The 19,480-nt window shown below is 36.5% G+C and overlaps 1 protein-coding gene across 1 annotated transcript in view; it reads right to left on the bottom strand.

The window, feature by feature from the left end:
• Positions 1-19,480, bottom strand: part of USH2A (usherin) — a 795,293-nt gene that overhangs the window by 115,591 nt on the left and 660,222 nt on the right. The window contains exons 59-60 of the mRNA XM_012506628.2: positions 13,761-13,919; positions 12,016-12,178 (exon numbers count right to left, since the gene is read on the bottom strand). Of these exons, the coding sequence (XP_012362082.2) occupies positions 12,016-12,178; positions 13,761-13,919 (322 nt within the window). The remainder of the gene's footprint in view (positions 1-12,015; positions 12,179-13,760; positions 13,920-19,480) is intronic.

The raw sequence follows: 19,480 nt of genomic DNA, 5'->3' as shown, positions 1-19,480 counted from the left end.
GATGCCACTTACTTTCTCTTCATTTGAATTTTCTCTTCTATAATTTAAACCATAACCTCTCAAAGCAAGGACAATCTTTTCTTAGACATCAAGACCACTGTTTTTTCTACATTTATTGTTGTTATACATCAACAACTTTATTAAGCACTTTTATATGCCCGTCATTGTATTAGAAACAAGGATAAAAAGATGAACACACCTCTTACCTAAAGGAATAGGTAGCTGAGTAGAGGAGATGGAGCTATGTGCAGATTAATCAAAATAACATGATAAGTAATATAATAGGAATTTGTTTTAGAGTTTTTTTTGTTTTATTTATTTTATTTATTTATTTTGAGACTGGGTCTCACTCTGTCACTCAGGCTGGAGTGCATTGATGCAATCATGGCTAACTGCAGCCTCAAACTCCTGGGCTCAAGAGATCCTGCCGCCTCAGTCTACTGAGTAGCTAGGACTACAGATGTGTGCTACTAGGCCTGGCTAACTTTTAAAATTTTTTTGTAGAGATGAGGTCTCGCCACGTTGCCCAGGCTGGTCTTCCTCAAGCTAGCCTCTGGCCTTGGCCTTCCAGAGTGCTGGGATTGCAGGCATGAGCCACCATGTCTGGCCTGCTTTAGAGATTTTTAAAGGACAAAAGTCAAATTCCTTTTAGATGTCTCCCCTAAAACCTGGTAAAATGCAGAGTATGACCCCAAAATTCTTTCAACGGTCTGAGAATGGGATTGTTTAGGCTCATCTTTAGATTTTGTTGATAGAAAACTAGGGACACATGCATACTGTTTTGGTACTAAATATATATAGCATTAAATATAGAAGTAAGAGAAATGGAATGGTCAGTTGTTGAGACGGCCCTATATATCTGATACTTCATTTGGAATAGTTCTTTTCTCATCCAGATGTAAAATCATGATGGAGGTTTGATGGAAAGCAAAGTTCCGGAGGAACTGTGGTAGGTATATCTCTGTATTCCAGTATCTGAGCTCAGTAAGTGTGCAATAATGTTTTTCAAGTGAAAGGCTAAAAGTTATGTAATCCCATGACTTCTCTGCATCTTTGCCTCTTCTCCATCAGCTCTTATTTCCTATCAAGGCAGTATTCTAGGTTGGGGGAGAATGTAACCAAGACATTGACCCTCCTCTTTCAGCTCTCTCTCTAGTTGAGAAGAGAGTGATGAATACATCAATATTTTCCAGGCTGTTAGGAGTATTTAATTAACATACTCTTCAGATGCTGAAAAATTCACATGCTGCCATATCAGATTAACCAGCTCCATCAAAATGTAAAGGGTTATTAAGACAAAGTGACTGACAGTACCTTTCACAAAAAGGCAGAATATGTAAAATCTTTGGCTTTGGGAATCTGATGATCCTCAAGTTGATAAATCATGATGACCTGAGTATGAGCAATGACAAGCTTCCTGCTGGAAGCTATAGAGGCTTCATAGACACCTCTCAGTGACCTGCAATTATGGTTCGGCAGCCCACCTCATTATTGCTCGCTACCATGCGTGGACCAGATTCTGCACTCAGTGAAGGTTTGCAGGGTTTGGCCTTTGTACTTGCTGCAGATATCAGGTACCAGGTGTGTCACTGGGAGAGCTCCATTCTAATGAGAACTGCAGGGCTCATAGCCAAGGACTCCTCTCAGTGATTTTTAAAAAGGTGTTTGCTAGGAACACAATACAGCAAACAAACCTATGATGGTCTATGGGGAAGTAACATTTTCTATTTTGTCTAGCTTCAGCCTTTCCATGACAATTCAATTAATTTTTATTAAACTCTCATGAATTCCCAAATTGAGATGTAGTCATGGTTTCTATAAAGCTGACATTCTTAAAAAAACTTGCCTAAAAGTGTGGGTTTTAAATATATATACTATTTAAAAGATTGAGTATTATGTTGGCCTCAAGTTTATCCACCAAAAGAATTAAAAGGTGCAGCCTGGTTAAGTATTTCTTATCGCTATTGAATCCTTGAAAAATTAATATCGTGGAGAGGTAAATGTCCCATCTGCACTGCTAAAAAACAGAGTCTCTTTATGTCTGTATACATTTTGAGCAGAAGTGGTTGAGTAGAACACAATTATTCCTAATCTATTTAAGATTTAGGCATCACCTGTTCATTTAACTGGAAGTGTTTCCTCCTGGGTAGCCTGTGTTTAGAGGAATCACATTTTCAGTTCTCTCTGAATAGCCAAATGGTTATTCTTCGCTCAAGCTCATTTGGGAGATACTTCAGGAATGTATTTTTCCAACTAGAGTTAATTTAATGTTGCCTAACACTAAGAGGAAAACAAACATAAGTATAAAAACTAGGAACCATATATTTTTAAAGGCAGTCACACTTCTGTGGTCTCAATGTACAATGTTTTTAGGAGCTCCTTACTCCTTCTCTCCCCTCCAGCAATTGTCACTGCTTATTTTCAAAAACAATTAAAACAAAATCCTAGAACCCAATGCACCATAACAATTTTGAGGTTATGAAACTGCCAGCCCCATTCCATGAAGAATATTACAAATATTCTGAGTTTAAATAAATAATCAGAAACATCTGTAGTCAGAGGAGATAGGTTGGAGGTCCTGGCTCTGCCACTTAGTTCAATGACCTTGGGTGAACTTGCCTGTCCATGTCCTCTAGTTTCTATTTCATTTTGTAAAGTGGAGTTAATAACCTCATAGTGTATAACAAACCATCTTATAAAAATTAAAACATAAAAATCATTGGGTAAAATGTAATGCACGATCTAAATGAAGTTATCATGGAGATGATGTGCATCTGGCATTGAACAAGGAGGTCATCTCAACAGTTTACGTAAGAATAAATGCAGACCCTGAACTAGATTACTGAGAGGACAAATGGAAACACAGGTGATTTACAAAATGATTTGTGAAGGTTGAATCATCAAGTTTTTGGTGTGAGTAGACACTCGGTTGTTGAGGGAAGAGACACCACAAACCTTTCAAAAATTTTAAGACTTAGTCCTTTTAAAAATTCTTTAGATTTACCTGTAAAATGGCCTATGTTTATCCTTAATGTGCTGATTCTCAAAAGGACTCACTTTTCTGAAATTTCTAGTCCCATTTTATATTCCAGTCATCATCAAATGCTTGACTATAGTTTCTTATATTCCATTATATTTCACGGTTCCATGGCTTTGGTATCTGCTAATTCTCTGGCAATACCCCTCCCCATCCTCTTTCTTATTCTATTTATTTATTTATTTATTTAAGATGGAGTCTTGCTCTGTTGCCCAGGCTGGAGTGTAGTGGCGCAATCTCGGCTCACTGCAAGCTCCGCCTCTGGGGTTCATGCCATTCTCCTATCTCAGCCTCTCGAGTGGCTGGGACTACAGGTGCCTGCCACCATGCCAGGCTAATTTTTTGTATTTTTAATAGAGATGGGGTTTCACCATGTTAGACAGGATGGTCTCGATCTCCTGACCTTGTGATCTGCCCTCTTCAGCCTCCGAAAGTGCTGGGATTACAGGTGTGAGGCATCACACCTGGCCTCTCCTTTTTTCTATAGACTAACTACAACTCATCTTTTAAAATTCTAGCCCCATATCACTTTTTCCAGAAAGCGTTTTCCTTGTTTTTCTCTCAAATAAGAGTTATCATATCCTTCTATGTGCTATCTCTTTTTTCTAATTTGTATTAGGCTCCTTTTGCATTGCTACAAAAATACTTGAGGTAAGCTAATTTATAAAGAATAGGGATTTAACTGGCTCACAGTTCTGCAGGGTGTACAGAAAGCATGATGCTGGCATCTGCTTATGAGAGACTCAAGAAGCTTAGAATTATGATGGAAGGTGAAGAAAGAGCAAGTGCATCATGTGCAGAGAGCAGGAGCAAGAGAGAGAGGTGGCTGGAGCGGGGAGTCCTAGACATTTAAAAAACCAGATCTCCCATCATGAACAAACTGAGCAAGAACTCACTTATCACCAAGGGCATGGTGCTAAACCATTCATAAGGGATCTGACCACATTATGCAATCACCTCCCACTAGGCCCCATCGGCAACATTGAGAATCTGTTTTTAGCATGAGATTTAGAGAGGACAAACATACTAACTATATTATTCCACCACTGGCCTCCCAAATCTCATCTCTTTCTCACATTTCAAAATGAAATCATGTCCTCCTAATAGTTCCCCAAAGTTTTAACTGATTGCAGCATTAACTCAAGAGCCCCAAGTCTCAAGTACCAAGTCTAAAATCTCATCTGGAGACTCATCTCCTTTCACCTATAAGCCTGTAAAACCAAAACAAATTATTTACTTTCAAGATACAATGTGGGTACAGGTACTTGGTAAACATTCTCATTGCAAAAGGGAGAAATTGGCTAAAAGAAAGGGCCTATAGGGCCCACACAAATCTGAGACCTGGTAGGACAGACATTAAACCTTAAAGCTCCAAAATAATCTCCATTAACTCCATGTCCCACTCCAGCACACACTGCTGCAAGCACTGACTCCTAAGGCTTTGGGTAGCTTCAACCCTGTGGTTTTGCAGAGTGCAGACCCTGTGGCTGCTCTCACACACTGGAGTTGAATCCCTACAGCTTTTTTCAGGATACAAGCTGTCCATGGTTTCTGGGACCTAGAGAGAAGTGGCCCCCTTCCCACAGCTCCATCATACAGTGCCCTGATGGAGACTCTGTATGGTGGCTCCAACTCCACACTTGTCCTCTGCACTGCCCTAGTAGAGTTTCTCTGTAAGGGCTTCACCCCAGTGGCAGGCTTCTGCCTGGGCACCCAGGTTTTCTCATACATCCTCTGAAATCTAGGGGAAGCTGCCAAGCCTGCATTCTGTGCATCTGCCAACTTAACACTACATGGTAGCTACCAAGGGTTTGGTGTACGCACCCTGAAGCACCTACCTGCGATGTATCTGAGGCCCTTTTAGCTGCAGCTGCAGCAAGAGTAGTCAGGATGTGAGGAACAGTTCCCAAGCCTGCACAGGGCAGCAGGGCTCTGGGCCTGGCCCTCAAAACCATTATTTCCTCCTAGGCCTCTGGGCCTGTGTTGAGCGGGGCTGCCTGTAAGATCTCTGAAATGCCTTCTAGGCCTTTTCCCTATTATCTTGGATATTAACACTTGGCAACCTTACAGTCATGCTAGTCTCTCTTGAAAGTGGTCACTCCACAGTCTGCTTGAATTCTTTCTCTACCACAGGGCCAGGTTGCAAATTTTCTGAACTTTCGCGCTCTGCTTCCCTTTTACATAAAAGTTCCAACTTTGAATCATTCCTTTGCTCCCATATCTGATTGTAGGCTGTTAGAAACAGCCAGGCAAAGTCTTGAATGCTGCTTTGCTGCTTAGAAATTTCTTCCACCATTACCCTAGGTTTTTACTCTTAAGTTCTCACTTTCACAAATCCCTGGTGCATGGATGTAACAGAACCTCGTTCTTTGCTAGGGCATAACAAGGGTTACCTTTACTCTAGTTCTCAATTATTTGCATCTCAAACCTCATTAGCCTGGTCTTCATTGTCCATATTTCTATCAGCATTTTGGTGAGACCCGTTTAACCAGTCTCTAAGAAGTTCCAAATTTTCCCTCACCTTCCTGTCTTCTTCTGAGCCCTCCCAACTCTTTCAACCTCTGCCCGTTACCCAGCTCCAAAGTCACTTCCACATTTTCAGGTATCTTTATAGCAACACCCTACTCCTGGTACCAATTTTCTGTATTAGGCTGTTCTTGTGTTGCAATAAAGAAATACCTTGGGAGCAAGTGATTGCAGTATGCAATTTTGCCGACATTTGGAAAACCAACTTAATTTCATGCTTCCTCCTCCATACAACTGCACCAGTGGCAAGTACCCCTCCTCAACTGTCTGAGTCCTGGCTTCACAGGCACCCTCCTCTATGCATTTACATTTTAATAATTCTAACAACTCCCCTATGTTCCCTCAGTTCTAAAGGTGCTAGCTGTTTCCTGTAGTTGCCACCTCCATGACATCTTAGAGTTCTCTTTTTATGCTTTTAGTTACCTAGTTAACAAATTTATAACTACTTACTAATTATTTATATTAAATCCCTTCTGTTAAAGTAAGTAGTGTGGTTCCTCTTTCTTGATCAGACTTTGATTATTACAGAAAGTGATGGTGATGTTCACACAAAGAAGGAAACAGGAAAATTGGAAAGACAGTGATGATAGATTTGCATCTGGGCTCACAAATTTATTATTTTGTCTTTAGTAGACCATATGATGTATTGATTATAAAAATTAATAAGAAAACACAGATGAACAAAAGCAGAAGTATTTAGAAGAATCACTGATAGCCTAATATTTGGAGATAAGCACTGCTAGTACTATTTTGGTGTTTAACATTCCAGACATTTTTATATATATATATATATATATATGTAAAAAATATACTATATATTTAAAGAAAAACTGAATCCTACCAGGCATACTGTTATGCAAGCCACTACTTTTATAACCATGAACCTCTTTCATTGACTTTAAATGTACATCTACAATTGACAGATAGATTTGTCTTTCTAAAGAATGGCTTTGGACAATATATCTAGGATAACTTTCTATTTTTATCACGCCTCATATTTAACAGTAATTTCACACATATTATTTCATTTAATTCTTACAGAATTCCAAGAGGCTAATTATCTTTTGTATTTACTATCTTCACTTCATGTAAAAATGGAAAATTAGGGAACACAGTGACTTGCCTAAGGTCATATAACTAGTAAGTGTTAGAGCCAGGCCCTGGAAGCCATATCTTCTGATTACAAATGCCACATTCTTTCTGCTATATATATATATAACATTTCCACTATATATATATATATTACATTGCTTCTCTATTTACCCCCTAAACCTTCAGCAGCTCATATTGCCTCTGAATATAAAGCCTAAACTCCTTATATCCAAAATCCATCATTAAGCTGATCTTCTAAATGTCCCCTACTAATAGCAATGACTCCAGATAAACCTGACCATTCCTTGAATCCTATGCTTATGAGTTGGAAATTTTGCTTATTCTATTGATTTTATTCACTTATCATGTCTTCACCATCAGGCCCTGCTTGTTAAAATCCCTGTTTACCACAAGTGAAACAGAATACAAAGTCCTAAAATGAACCCGATGCACGTAGGAATTTTGTATGAGTGACATTTCAAATCAGCGGATTATGAAATAATGTTGATAAACTAGTTAACATTTTTTAAGAAAATGAATTCCTATCTAATTTCCTATAACAATATTAACTCTATATTTAGAAATAAGGAGTAGAGCCATAAAAGTGCTGGAAGAAATAATTAAAGTGTTATTTTTAATATGATCACAAAAGGGAGATTTTCTTTAATGTGGAAAGAATACAGACAATAAGAAATAATACAATAGAAAAATAGTCTAAGAATTTATAATATATTATACATACCCCTCCCAAATAGAAGATAAATATTTTAAGTAAATGAACAATCTTACTTATAATGATCAAAACTTGAATTAAAACAACAAAAATGTGCCAGTTAAAATATTGAGCTGACAAATACTAATACTGACCCTACATTAAAAGTTTTCAGAATTAGAAATTCTTACATATGATATTTGGAAGACAACTTAGGAGTTCTCAACAATTTCAAATGTGCAAAACGTTGACCCAGTACTTCTAGTTCTAAGAATAACTCTCTGTATACTTACTGTAAGAATATTTATTGGAGAATTGCTGTGGTAACAAAAACTTGAAAATCACCTATCTTGCCATCATCAGGGTACTGGCTAAATAATATATGATACACATCCATATAATAGAATATTGATGAGTCGTTAAAAGAAATTAGGTGTGTATATGTGTGTGTGTGTATATATATATGTAAAATGCCCAGAGAAAATTGCAGAACAATATGGACAATATAATTCTTTTATGAAGAAGAAAATACAAATAGAAAACATTAATGTTAATATATTAAAATTAATAGTGTTACTTCTATTAGTGAAAATTACGTATGCCATGAGTAAATCATAAGAATGAATAATAACCTTAGTAATCTTCTGTATTGTTAAAACATTTTTTCCAACAAATGTATTTCTCTTCCAATTTAAATAGTCATTAAATTTTTATTTTATAAGGCCTAGTCTCAATGACATCAACTTGATGAAGTGTTCCATGAATATTCTAGACAGAGAATTCTTCTCTAAATTTTCTGGTAAATATTTCTGTTTTTCCACTATATATTTTACTCTTTTCTTTGTTTATTTAGCCTGTCTTATATCTCCCACTGTAGTGAAGATCATTGGTGAAAGGGCTTAGGTCTCATAGATCTTTGTGTCTCTCTCAGTAGATATGTACATGTATGGATAGGTAGATGTCTGTCTGACAGTCTGTCTTCTGTCCGTATCTATCTATGTAAGTATTCATATCTATATCCATCTTTCCACCCAATACAAATTGAATTACATCAAAATTCCTTTGCCCATTCAATGCTCATCTTTTCTTTGTTAACTCAATCAGCTTAATAATCCATTTTATAAAATGTTTTCACTTACCTGCTTTGAAAACTCTTTCATATCATACAGTCTTCAAAACTATTTCAGATTTTATCCTTTAAAATCTTATTAAATACGGAAGTGCCATCATTTGTTTCTATTTTTACCATATTTACAGAGTGTTTGTATATAGTTTTGCCTCTCAGTGCACATTATCAAATCTTTTTATTTATTTAAAGAGAAAGCTCATGAGAATAATAAACCCCATGAAATTTGGTTTCTATTAAAATTAAAGCTCCTAGTGGGAGGAGATTATTTTATTACATGTTTTGTAAAGTCTCAATTTAACGTGTTTGATGGATTTTGTAGATGTAAGTGATGAGATTTTTGCCATTTGCAATGTTACAGATACAAAATAAAGGGGGAATACTGAAGGATCATTATTATACAAGCCAAACTCATTGAGAGGAGGAAGCAGATGTCCAAGATAGTCTTGTCTATACTCGGTAAATAAACAGGTTACAAAACAGTAACTTAAATGTTGGTCTCTATTCTTTACAAAATTTTTTGTAGCAAACCTTTTTTTGTGACATATATAGTCAACAAAGTAGCTTAAATTAACAGATAAACTAAGCAGAGGGAATCATATTAATAGTTTGTTCTTACTAGGTTATTTTGTTTCGTTTTTCAAATTATAAACATCTTCTATATTTAATAGGGCAGACACTTTTTAACAGGATAATATTTAGGTTATTTTGTTTTGTTTTTGAAGTCATAAACATCTTCTGTCTTTATTAGGTCAGATATTTTTTAATAGGATAATATCTAGAGGAAATATTTAAACAATAAAGGACAGTTACAGAAAAGAAAATGATTCAGGGGCTTGGTGAGAAGAGAGTCACAAACATTTTCAAATGAGATTTACAAGTGGGCTTCCTGCAAGTTAATAAAAATATCTGCATAGGCCAAACCCCATCTTTGGTTTAAGCTAAATGTACTTCCTTTGGTGCCGATAGAAGAAAGAGAGGGCCAGTGATGAAGCTGAAATTACATGCCATAACCTCCTCAGAAATACTGCAGGCTGGTGGCTATAACTATATAAAGGGCTCTATGTAGTCTCAGAATGAAAAAGAACTATGTGTCTCCGTTCTATTTCTGTCCTTACAAATTTCTGATTTTTTTTGCAGCTATCTAAGAAAAATTTGATATTGTTGTTGTCTAAGCACATTTAAACTTCAGTTGAAATAACTGCCAAGTGATTCATGCCTATGTAGGTGAATATAACGATTGTATCTGGAGCCCCAGTGCGCCATTTTCATTTCACTTTAAATAAAAAACAAAATGTATCTATGTCAGTCAGTGCCCTTCTGCTGTACTCAGAGGTATCAAACAGGCTACAATTATGATTGTGAAGTGATTGTGTCACATTGGAGGAAGGTTTATTGCTTTTGAGTCTGCTAGGCAGTAACACATTCTGTTTCATATTACTCTTTATATCATTGTTTGGCTGTGACTAGAATAATCAGATGCCATCAAATGCTGTCAAATTCAATTTACAGTATTTTTCATTGAAGCGGGCTTTCTGCATTATATTTCCTGTTTTCCCTCTCTATAGCTGCCATGGAATAGGAACTGTAATCATGAGCTTTATTTACAAAACCAACAGAGTGAAGGCACGTCCTGGTCTATAACAGATACTTTATTTCCCTTTATTCTGAATAGGAATTTGATGTGCTTTTCTCATGCAATTAGCATTAAGTAGATGAAAGAAAACTATTTCAAGAGGGTGGGCATTTTAGAGCCTGCACTAATGTGCTTGGCGTAAAATGTAAATTCACATTAGCCATTTTTACGTGTTCATGTGTATTTGAATCAGAAATATTATTCTTCAAATTAATGTTTGCTGAGAAGAAATTTGGCTTGCTCATTTTTGGTAATGTCATTTACATAACCAGAAATGCAATAATACTTTCTCCTTTCATAATTTTTTCTATAAGCCCTTAGCTCATCACTGAAGACTGATGTGAATCAAAGGATTTCAATATCTAAAGTTATAAGAGGAGCCTAAGTAAGTTTCACTGAGTTTCCAGGGCATAGGATCAAATAAGGGAAGGCCTGAGGCTGCTAGAGACACTAACGAAGGATATTGAAGAGGTGTGGGGTGTGAGGATCTGAGAAGAAAGGTGTTCTGCTTTGTACGCTCAAAGGAAATACATGGCTTTCAGAATGGGATTGGGTTTTTCAATCTGCAAATCCTGTATGTCTACCAATGATTGTATTTTCTGTCTTAAGTAGCAAGCCACCAGTTGACAGGTTATTTGCCCCCTTGGCTCTCTGCATTGTACTTTCTACTCACCTCCCCCTCACTTTCTCTATTTTTTCTCTTCTTCTCTCCCTCCCCACATCTCTCCCTCATGCTCTTCCTTTGCCTGCTCCTTCTCCTCCTCATTCATTATTTATTTAAAGAATACATTAATTTAAAGCAATGTTCATGTTGATCAGGTGAAGACTAGATCAGAGAGCAAAATATCCTTCAAACCAAAATGTTCATGGTCTATCTGTCTCCCACTATTTTTTCTCTCTCTCTCAATCTCTCTTTGTCTCTCTCTTTCCTCAATCTTTCTCTTCCTCTCTTCCCTATTGCCTCTTTTCTTTATTTTAGGTAGGTACACTTAATAAATTCTGCACATGATGGAACAAGTTGCTATAACACCATCTAACCAGTGGAGTGGAGGCTCATTAAAACAGAAGGAAAACTGGAGAGGAGAGCCCCTTTTTCTGCTTATGAAAAGCACCATCTTTGGAGGAGGAGAAAAATCTTTTTAATCTCTACATAATAATTAATGAGAAATATTAGAATTCTTGTCTTGTATCTGGTTTCCTCTCTGGAAAGACTATGTTTTCTTGGTCAGTGAGCTGCTTAAGCAGTGATCCCCAAACTTTTTGGCACCAGGGACTGGTTTTATGGAAGACAATTTTTCCACACACTGGGGCAGTGCAGTTAGGGGGTATGGTTTCAAGATGAAATTATTCCACCTCAGATCATCAGGCATTAGATTCTGATAAGGAAGGCACAACCTAGGTCCCCCGCATGCGCAGTTCACAATAGGGTTCGGACTCCTATGAGAATCTAATGCCACCACTAATCTGACAGGAGGTGAAGCTCAGGTGGGAATGCTTGCTCACCGGCCACTCAACTGCTGTGTGGCCTGGTTCCTAACAGGCCACGGACTCTGTGGCCTGGGGGTTAGGAAGCCCTGCTTTAGAGAGCTGTTCTGCCCCATCACTAAATATAAGTCTATGTGGGCTATAAGGTCTCAGTTTTCAAACAGATCTCAATCAAAAATGTTATATGGTAGTTATGGCTTTTTCTCTTGGTTAATTTGTAAAAGTTTGAGCACCAGTCTTAGTCCTCACCGGTAGGTGCTACAAACATACACAAAACACAAAAAATAAAACATGAATTCCCATTCATTCCTTTATGGAAATATAAAATGCACTTGATTCTGCCGTGTTGGAGCAGTACGCATTCTTAAATAACTAAAAATAATAGTAACAGCCAATCTTACCTGTAAATAAAGTAGTTGATGATGATTCCATTTGGTTTTTCAGGTGGCATCCATTTAATCTCTATGGAAGCTGACCCCAGTGCCTTAAGAACAGGAGAATTAAGATCCACTGGGGCTGCTTCAGGTGTTTTGACAAACATCCTACTGCTAACCCCACAACCTCCTTGAAAAAAAAATTGAGGTCTTTATTATTTTTCAAGCAAGGAAAAGAACTACATATTCATACAGAAGGGTAATGATATCATGAAAATTATTTTTACCTGTGCTTTTGCATATATACTTGTACATGTGTTTTAGATAAATTTTTATGGGATTTGAACATTTCAATAGAAACTTATTTTTGGAAAACCCATTAATTAGTCACATATTTATATAGACATAAACAATAAACAATAAGGCATATTGTCTGGAAATAAGGAATAATAAGGATTATAGTCATTCTAACCAGAAAGTGATAATGCACTTGAATTTCACAAGTGTATGTGTGACCTACACATCTTATATGCTTTTAATAATATTTTATTTTGCCAATATTTTAAACTCGTGAACGTTATTCAAACACACAGGAATCAAACAATTTATCTGAAGGATATTGTACCTCCATTGCACAGTTTCAGGGACATGGAGATGCAGATGTTGACTTTGTACTTAAATCAATAAAACATTAATTTAAAATTATTTTCATGTTTATCAGGTGAAGAGAGATCAGAGAAAGCAATATCCCTCAAACAAAAATGCCATGGTCTATTTTTTAGAGAAAAGTGGACAAACTGACTAGCAATTTCTGACGAGTTCAGCATAGCAAAATTGCAGACTCATAATTCTAACCAACTCCATGAGAACCAGCACTATTTGGAAACAGAAATTCCTAAGGACATTCAATACAGGAGTTTCCACTACACATTGAGTCTGATAAATTTCTTTAAGGTAAAGCAGAGTGTTGTGTATACTAAGATAAGTTACATATTTTCTTTATTTAGCAAATTAGTATTATATGTTACATAACATATATGACAAGATCATATATATCATATGTTACATATGATATACACATATATAACATATCCATATCTGTTAATGTTTATACTTAATTTAAAAGAGATAAATAAAATGATGTGTAGCTCTCTTGATTCGCTGTTCTCCCCTCCTAAATCACAGTTTACGTTTAGCTACTTATCCATTTGGAGTGATAAAGGAAATGGGGGAGGCTTTTCCTTAACACAACACAGATACATGAAAATTTCACTGACCACAGCCTAAGCCATGAAACACAGGGTGATAGTTTGTATATGAATAGGGTTCAAGGAAGCACTATAAAATATATAGGATTCATTTGGGTGTAATTCAACTCTTAAATAACTTCTCACTTCCTCCTCCTGGATAAAATTTAAATAAGGCCAAGGTAAATATGTTTTCTATGAAATTTTTGGAGTACTCATTTTTGTTTTATATTACCAAAGACTCCTTTATATGAGCTAGGTGTTTTTCTTTCAAAGGGCCTTATAAAACAAGACTTTGCAAACCACCATTTTAATATATTTAAATATTTATGATTTAATGTGCAGAAATGCATAATGCTTTACTCAATGCCAGACTGTGATTTTTCTGGGTAAACAGTCCACTACAAATAAGAAATGAAACGTTAGTCTTTGTATTTGGACTGAGAATCTATTCCTTTTTAATGAAATTTTTTAATGAAATACTTTTTCATAAAAGCCCAGGCCAAGTGTCTGAAAGACTTTCACCATTTTGACATGCTTGTATCCTTATCTCATACTGTGTGAATGGAGCCAAATTTTCCAGAAGGGTGGATTGATGAGGACCAACGGAGAAGGCCAGAGGTGTTACACTTCCATCATTGAGTAAGACATTGTACTCCACAGGAATTTTGGGGATGAGGATCCCTTTAAAGAGAGAGAGAGAGAGAGAACATTAAAAACAAACATATATATATATATACACACAGAATGGGCAACAGATGTTTGTCTTTTAAAAATAATGTCTATTTAAAATTTTGTAATTGAGGCCGGGCGTGGTGGCTCATGCCTGCAATCCCAGCACTTTGGGAGGCTGAGGCGGACAGATCACGAGGTCAGGAGATGGAGACCATCCTGGCCAACATGGTGAAACCCTGTAAAAATACAGAAATTAGCCAGGCATAGTGGTATGTGCCTGTGATCCCAGCTACTCGGGAGGCGGAGGCAGGAGAATCACTTGAACCTGGGAGGCAGAGGTTGCAGTGAGCTGAGATCGCGCCACTGCACTTCAGCCTGGGCGACAGAGTGAGACTCCGTCTCCAAAAAAAAAGTAATAGAAAAGTAAATTACTTCTTAATATAGCGATTAAAAGCTGCACAAAACTTAAGTTGGCAACTATTAGACTGTGTATTCCAAAAGTAAGAAATGTGCATAATCTATTTTTAAAAGTATAATATTTCTATTTAAAGATATACTCTATTGGCAAATAAAAATGAAGGCACATTTCACTTAAAACATATAAGGCAATTATGCTGTCATACATTTTTTCTAGGCTTACTTACTTTTAAAGTTCATAGAAAACAACACCAATTTTGCTTGTGACAATAATTTTTCTGTAGAGCATTGTGTATGCCTCCTGTCTGACATGGATCCTTGACATAACAGCCCATAAAATATCCAAATCATGGTCTACCTAGAGAATTCCCAGTGCATTAATTGTTGGGCCAGGACAGTTCACTGTCAGTGAGACTTACGGCCCTAAATACATAGAAAATTTGGGTTCAACAATTGTCATCTTTCACCATTCCTTCCTAAAGAAAGTAGGTGTTGTCAGTTTAGCCTAGTCAAAGTCTATTTATATAATTAAATGCTTGTTAACTTTTATTTGGTCATGAACAACAGGCATACTTTTTCAAGGAGAGGATATGAGTTTTGAATGAAGAATATAATGGGATTTTCTATTACATTTTCTCCTTGATCTGAGAGTTTTTAACATTTATGAGTTTAGTTATTTACTTCTGTAGTACCTACATAAGCCTATCTTTACTTTAGAAACAGTGGAATCTAGAGATAACATTACTGAGGAAGCACAGGACTCAATGACCTGAGAGAGATGAGGTCTAAAGAATGAAATGTGGTTTTGCTTTTTATAGATGTGGCCTCTATATTTACAGAGTGGAAGAGCTGGTACAAACCAAAGATGCTCAGGATTTTGTGTAGGATAGATGAAAAAGAGGTGTCTGAAGGAGACATTGATCATCTTCAGAAGTACTGATCAATTGCTTCCTCAGGAAAGGTGCTAGATTGTGTTAAATTTGGCAGCTCAGACTGAGAATGTTTATTTTAAATTTAGAGCATCATGGCTAAACTATCTGGTACATTTATTCTAGTAGGTTAAACTACTAACATTCTATCATTGATTCCTAAACTCTTATCTCTAGCTTTCTATCTTTCCTGTATTACAGCTTTGTATTTTCAACAGCCTACTAGGTATTTCTGCATGGATATTCTTCAGAGGCCACGATCTCAACAATTCTAAAACAGAACTAGCTGTATTTTCCACTCTGAAACCTGTTCTTTTTCCTAGGTTTCCTCTTTCGGTAAGTCATAATACCATCTTCCTATTTTCCTAGGATGGAAATCTTAGAGTAAGACTTTTAGAGTGGATCCCGCCTTCTTCACTCCAAAACTCAAGTGACTACTAAATTTTATCAATTATTTCTTTGAGAACTTTGGGCTTTATATATAATCAGCAACAAGGAGACTTTGCAGGTATAAACAAGAAAATGAGAGTCTACCTATATTTTAGAATGATAACACTGTCGGGAAGTGAATAGTGGCTTAAAAACATGAGAGACAAGATATAGGGAAACCAGTTTGAAAGTCTTTACAATGTTCGCAGAAGTAGTACAAACAAGAGTCATTTCATTGCACCCCTGTGTCATTCCAGGCAGCACGCATTATCTCATTTAATACTATTGGAATGTCAACTGTATAAATTAGGACTTTGTTTTCTCTGATGTGGTTCCACTGCCTAGACTTTAGCACAAAGTAGCAGCTCAATAAATGTTAGTTGATTGAATGAATGAATGAACCCTCAAGACAATACTGCATGGTAAATATTACTATTTTTTAAGATGAGAAAACTAAAACTCAGAGAAGTTACATAACTTGTTCCAGATTGCACACTGATTAATGGAGAAGCGAGGACTTGAACTTAGGCCCATCTGATACCAACACTTATGTCACTATACTTATGCTTTTCCTTGATAATGGAGTCTTAGAGTAGGACAACTGGGGGAAAAATGACAAGATAGGTTTGAGAAAACTTGTGCAGTAAGGCAGAGCCATTCTTGGAGACTATTCCGAAGCAAGGAAACAAATGATGGATAAGTAAGAATCATTACTGATGGAACAAGCATATTACAGGTAGAAATTTAAAATTCTGCAGACCAAGTATCCCAACCTGAAATACACCTGCTCTGGAGGTTTGTGGGCTCATGTCAAAGTATATTCAAAGACAGGAACAAATACAGTACCGTAGGTCCTCGAATAATGTTGTTTCACTCAACATTGTTTCATTAATATTTATGAGGAAAAAAATTGATTCCTGGCTGGAGCCACCGTCTGTGTGAAATTTACACATTCTCCCCATGTCTGCGTGATTTCTTTATGGGTATTCTGGTTTTTTCCCAGATCCTGAAGATGTTCCCATTAAATTAATTGGTGTGTCTGAATGGTCCTAGTCTGAGTGAGTGTGGGTGTGTGTGTGTGCCCTGTGACGGAATGGCCTTGAGCTGCCTGGTTAGGCCCTGGCCACCCCAAACCTGAACTGGAAAAAGTGTGTCAGAAAATGAATGAATGAATGAATAATTGTAAAGATTCATTAAGTGTGTTACTATCATACAGATGCATAATAATAAACAATGCTATACAAAAGCCTTCCGTGACCTTGCCGTACTTGCGATTGTTTTTACTAGTGCGTGGTGGTAAGGGGAGTTTCTTCTAATTTCTGCTCAAAAACATTTATCCCTATGGCTGTTGTCACTCGCTGATTTGCCAAAACTTAGGTTAAAAATGATCTTACTTGTTTCTATTAATCTTTCTTAAATGTATGTATAGCTCATATTTATTTCAGTTTAATATTAGAAGTGTTTTGGTCTTTCTTTGATGATGTTTAGTTTGGTGATGTTTTTGTGACCAGAAATATGCCTTGCAACTTCAATCTTGCTTATATCAACTAGCCTAAGGTAAAATTGGTTTCCTTATACATCTTTTCACTCAAAGTTGCAGTTTCCAAGAATCTATCAATGACATTAAGGACTTACTGTACCTCTTTTTGGAATATCGCTTTGATGTGGAAAATTTGGGAAACAGGATTTCCCTGTTTGAGGAAGGGGAACCAGCACAATCCCTGTTTCTTTGTTCACAAAAATTGAGTGTGAGTTTTTCTTTCTAAAAGTTCAAGATTAGAAAATTATATGTATGGTGAGTGATTAGAATTTTTGCTAACCAATTGTAGAGTTGAAGACTCTATAGTCACCTCAGAATGAACCAACTGTAGGACAGAAGAAAATGTTTATGCTGATGTGCCAGTGTGCTGAACAAGTATAACTGTTCATACTGTAACCAAAGGACAATGTAATTTTAGTCTCTCACTATTGCTTTAAAATGAACTCAATGTGGATTTTCTACCCTAGATATGGGATGAAAAGTTAGCCTGACCCGTGACACTTCCACTTTGTTTCAGGTAATAAAGAGTTGTATATTATTTTTCTCCATAAGGAAACAGGAAAAGATGTCATAACAAAAATTAAATGCCTAAAAAAAACTTTATTTTTCTCTTTTCTGGTATGGTGAATACACATAATAGGCCTATGTAAAGGCTATTCTTTGAGGCCTAATTCACCACTCCATGACACAACTGGCGGTTTTTGCTGCTCTCAACAAGACTGCAATAATTAAAATGAAATTTGAGAGTTGGATAAAGAGAATTGATTATAGAGACCATTTGAGACTCAATTCATTAATGGATGAGAAAAATTTAAGTACTGTGCCAGAGGTAAAATAAAGAGTAATGTAATCAGGCTTCTTCTTCCTCTCCGCAAAAAGTATTTTTTGGAGAATGTTGCTTGAGGTAGTAAGAGAGATTGAAGAAGGAATCGGGGACCCTCTCGGTTTGCAGTTTGACCTTCAGCAGGAAGATATGCTTATAGAAATTTCCATCCAGAGTATCCTGGAATGACAAAGCATTCCATATCACATTTTGGGCATTTCTCCCTATTGTTACCCTGCCATAACAGTAAAGCAGTGAGGAATAAAAGGCTGTTGTTTGAAGCCACAGGTTTTTGTTTTTGTTTTTTTTTGAGACGAAGTCTTGCTTTGTCACCAGGCTGGAGTGCAGTGGCATGATCTTGGTTCACTGCAACCTCTGCCTCACGGGGAACCCACATGTTTATGACAAAATGAAGAGGGGAAGAATTGCCAGGACCTTGAACCTGTTATTGGGCTTAGTTTTCTTTAGATCTTCCTAATATCCTGAAAAATAACAGCATTATCACTCTTTAGCCAATGAGATTAGTAGAAAATGTTTTCCCAAATGATAAGTTGTATAATATATTATTTTTTGGATGAAGACCAACACTGGAATACAGTGGCAAATTTACATGAATTTTTAAGATAAAAAGCAAGACCTTAAAGAAATTGCAAACTAATGATGATTGCTTCAGGCTCTGTTTTCAGACCTCCTAGGATTGCATATTCATCCTGTCTTCTTTGTTCCTAGGACAGTTCTTGCAGAAAAGTTTGACAAACACACATTCATAAAAAACATGCCATCATTCTTGTTGAACTAGACAAACCACAGAGTGGTGTGTCAGACAGATCAAATCCTTCTTCTGCCCTTATTTCCCAAGCGACCACTGGCAAATTAACTAACCTCTATGAATGTTGTCTCTTCATGTGTAAAATGATGATACTAATAGCTACCTCACAGAGAGTTGTGAGGATTAAATTAGAGCATATCTGTAAGCCTTTTAATATATTCCCATAACATAGAAAGTACCTAATAAATGGCGACATCTCTACAAAACAAAATGGAACAAAATGAAATAAAGAACAAAAAACAACTATGGCACTGTTTTCATGTGCCCTCAAACACTTTTGAATCCATCTTTCATATAAAGCTGCTATTCCAACTACAAATAAATGTTACATTCACTCAAGTTAATGTCTTTGTAACACTATTTTGTTATCTAGTTTTATTTTTTATGTGTACTTGGATATGATCAAATTGCATTCCTATGAAAATATTGTATTATTCATTCTTAGCAGTAATTTGGAGTGGCATTCCTTCCAATTCATCTCAGGTTGTTTTACTTTATGTCTTCAGTCTGTACTTACTGTTCTGCTTCTAGGCCTTGCAGCCTTCAAGAAGAAACTTTTGTTGTAAAAAGGACAGGACTCCCAGGGGATGAGGGAAAAAACTG

The sequence above is a fragment of the Nomascus leucogenys genome, chromosome 5 (assembly GCF_006542625.1).
Source record: "Nomascus leucogenys isolate Asia chromosome 5, Asia_NLE_v1, whole genome shotgun sequence".
In the NCBI taxonomy this organism is placed as follows: Eukaryota; Metazoa; Chordata; class Mammalia; order Primates; family Hylobatidae; genus Nomascus; species Nomascus leucogenys.
This window is presented reverse-complemented; position numbering and strand designations above follow the sequence as displayed.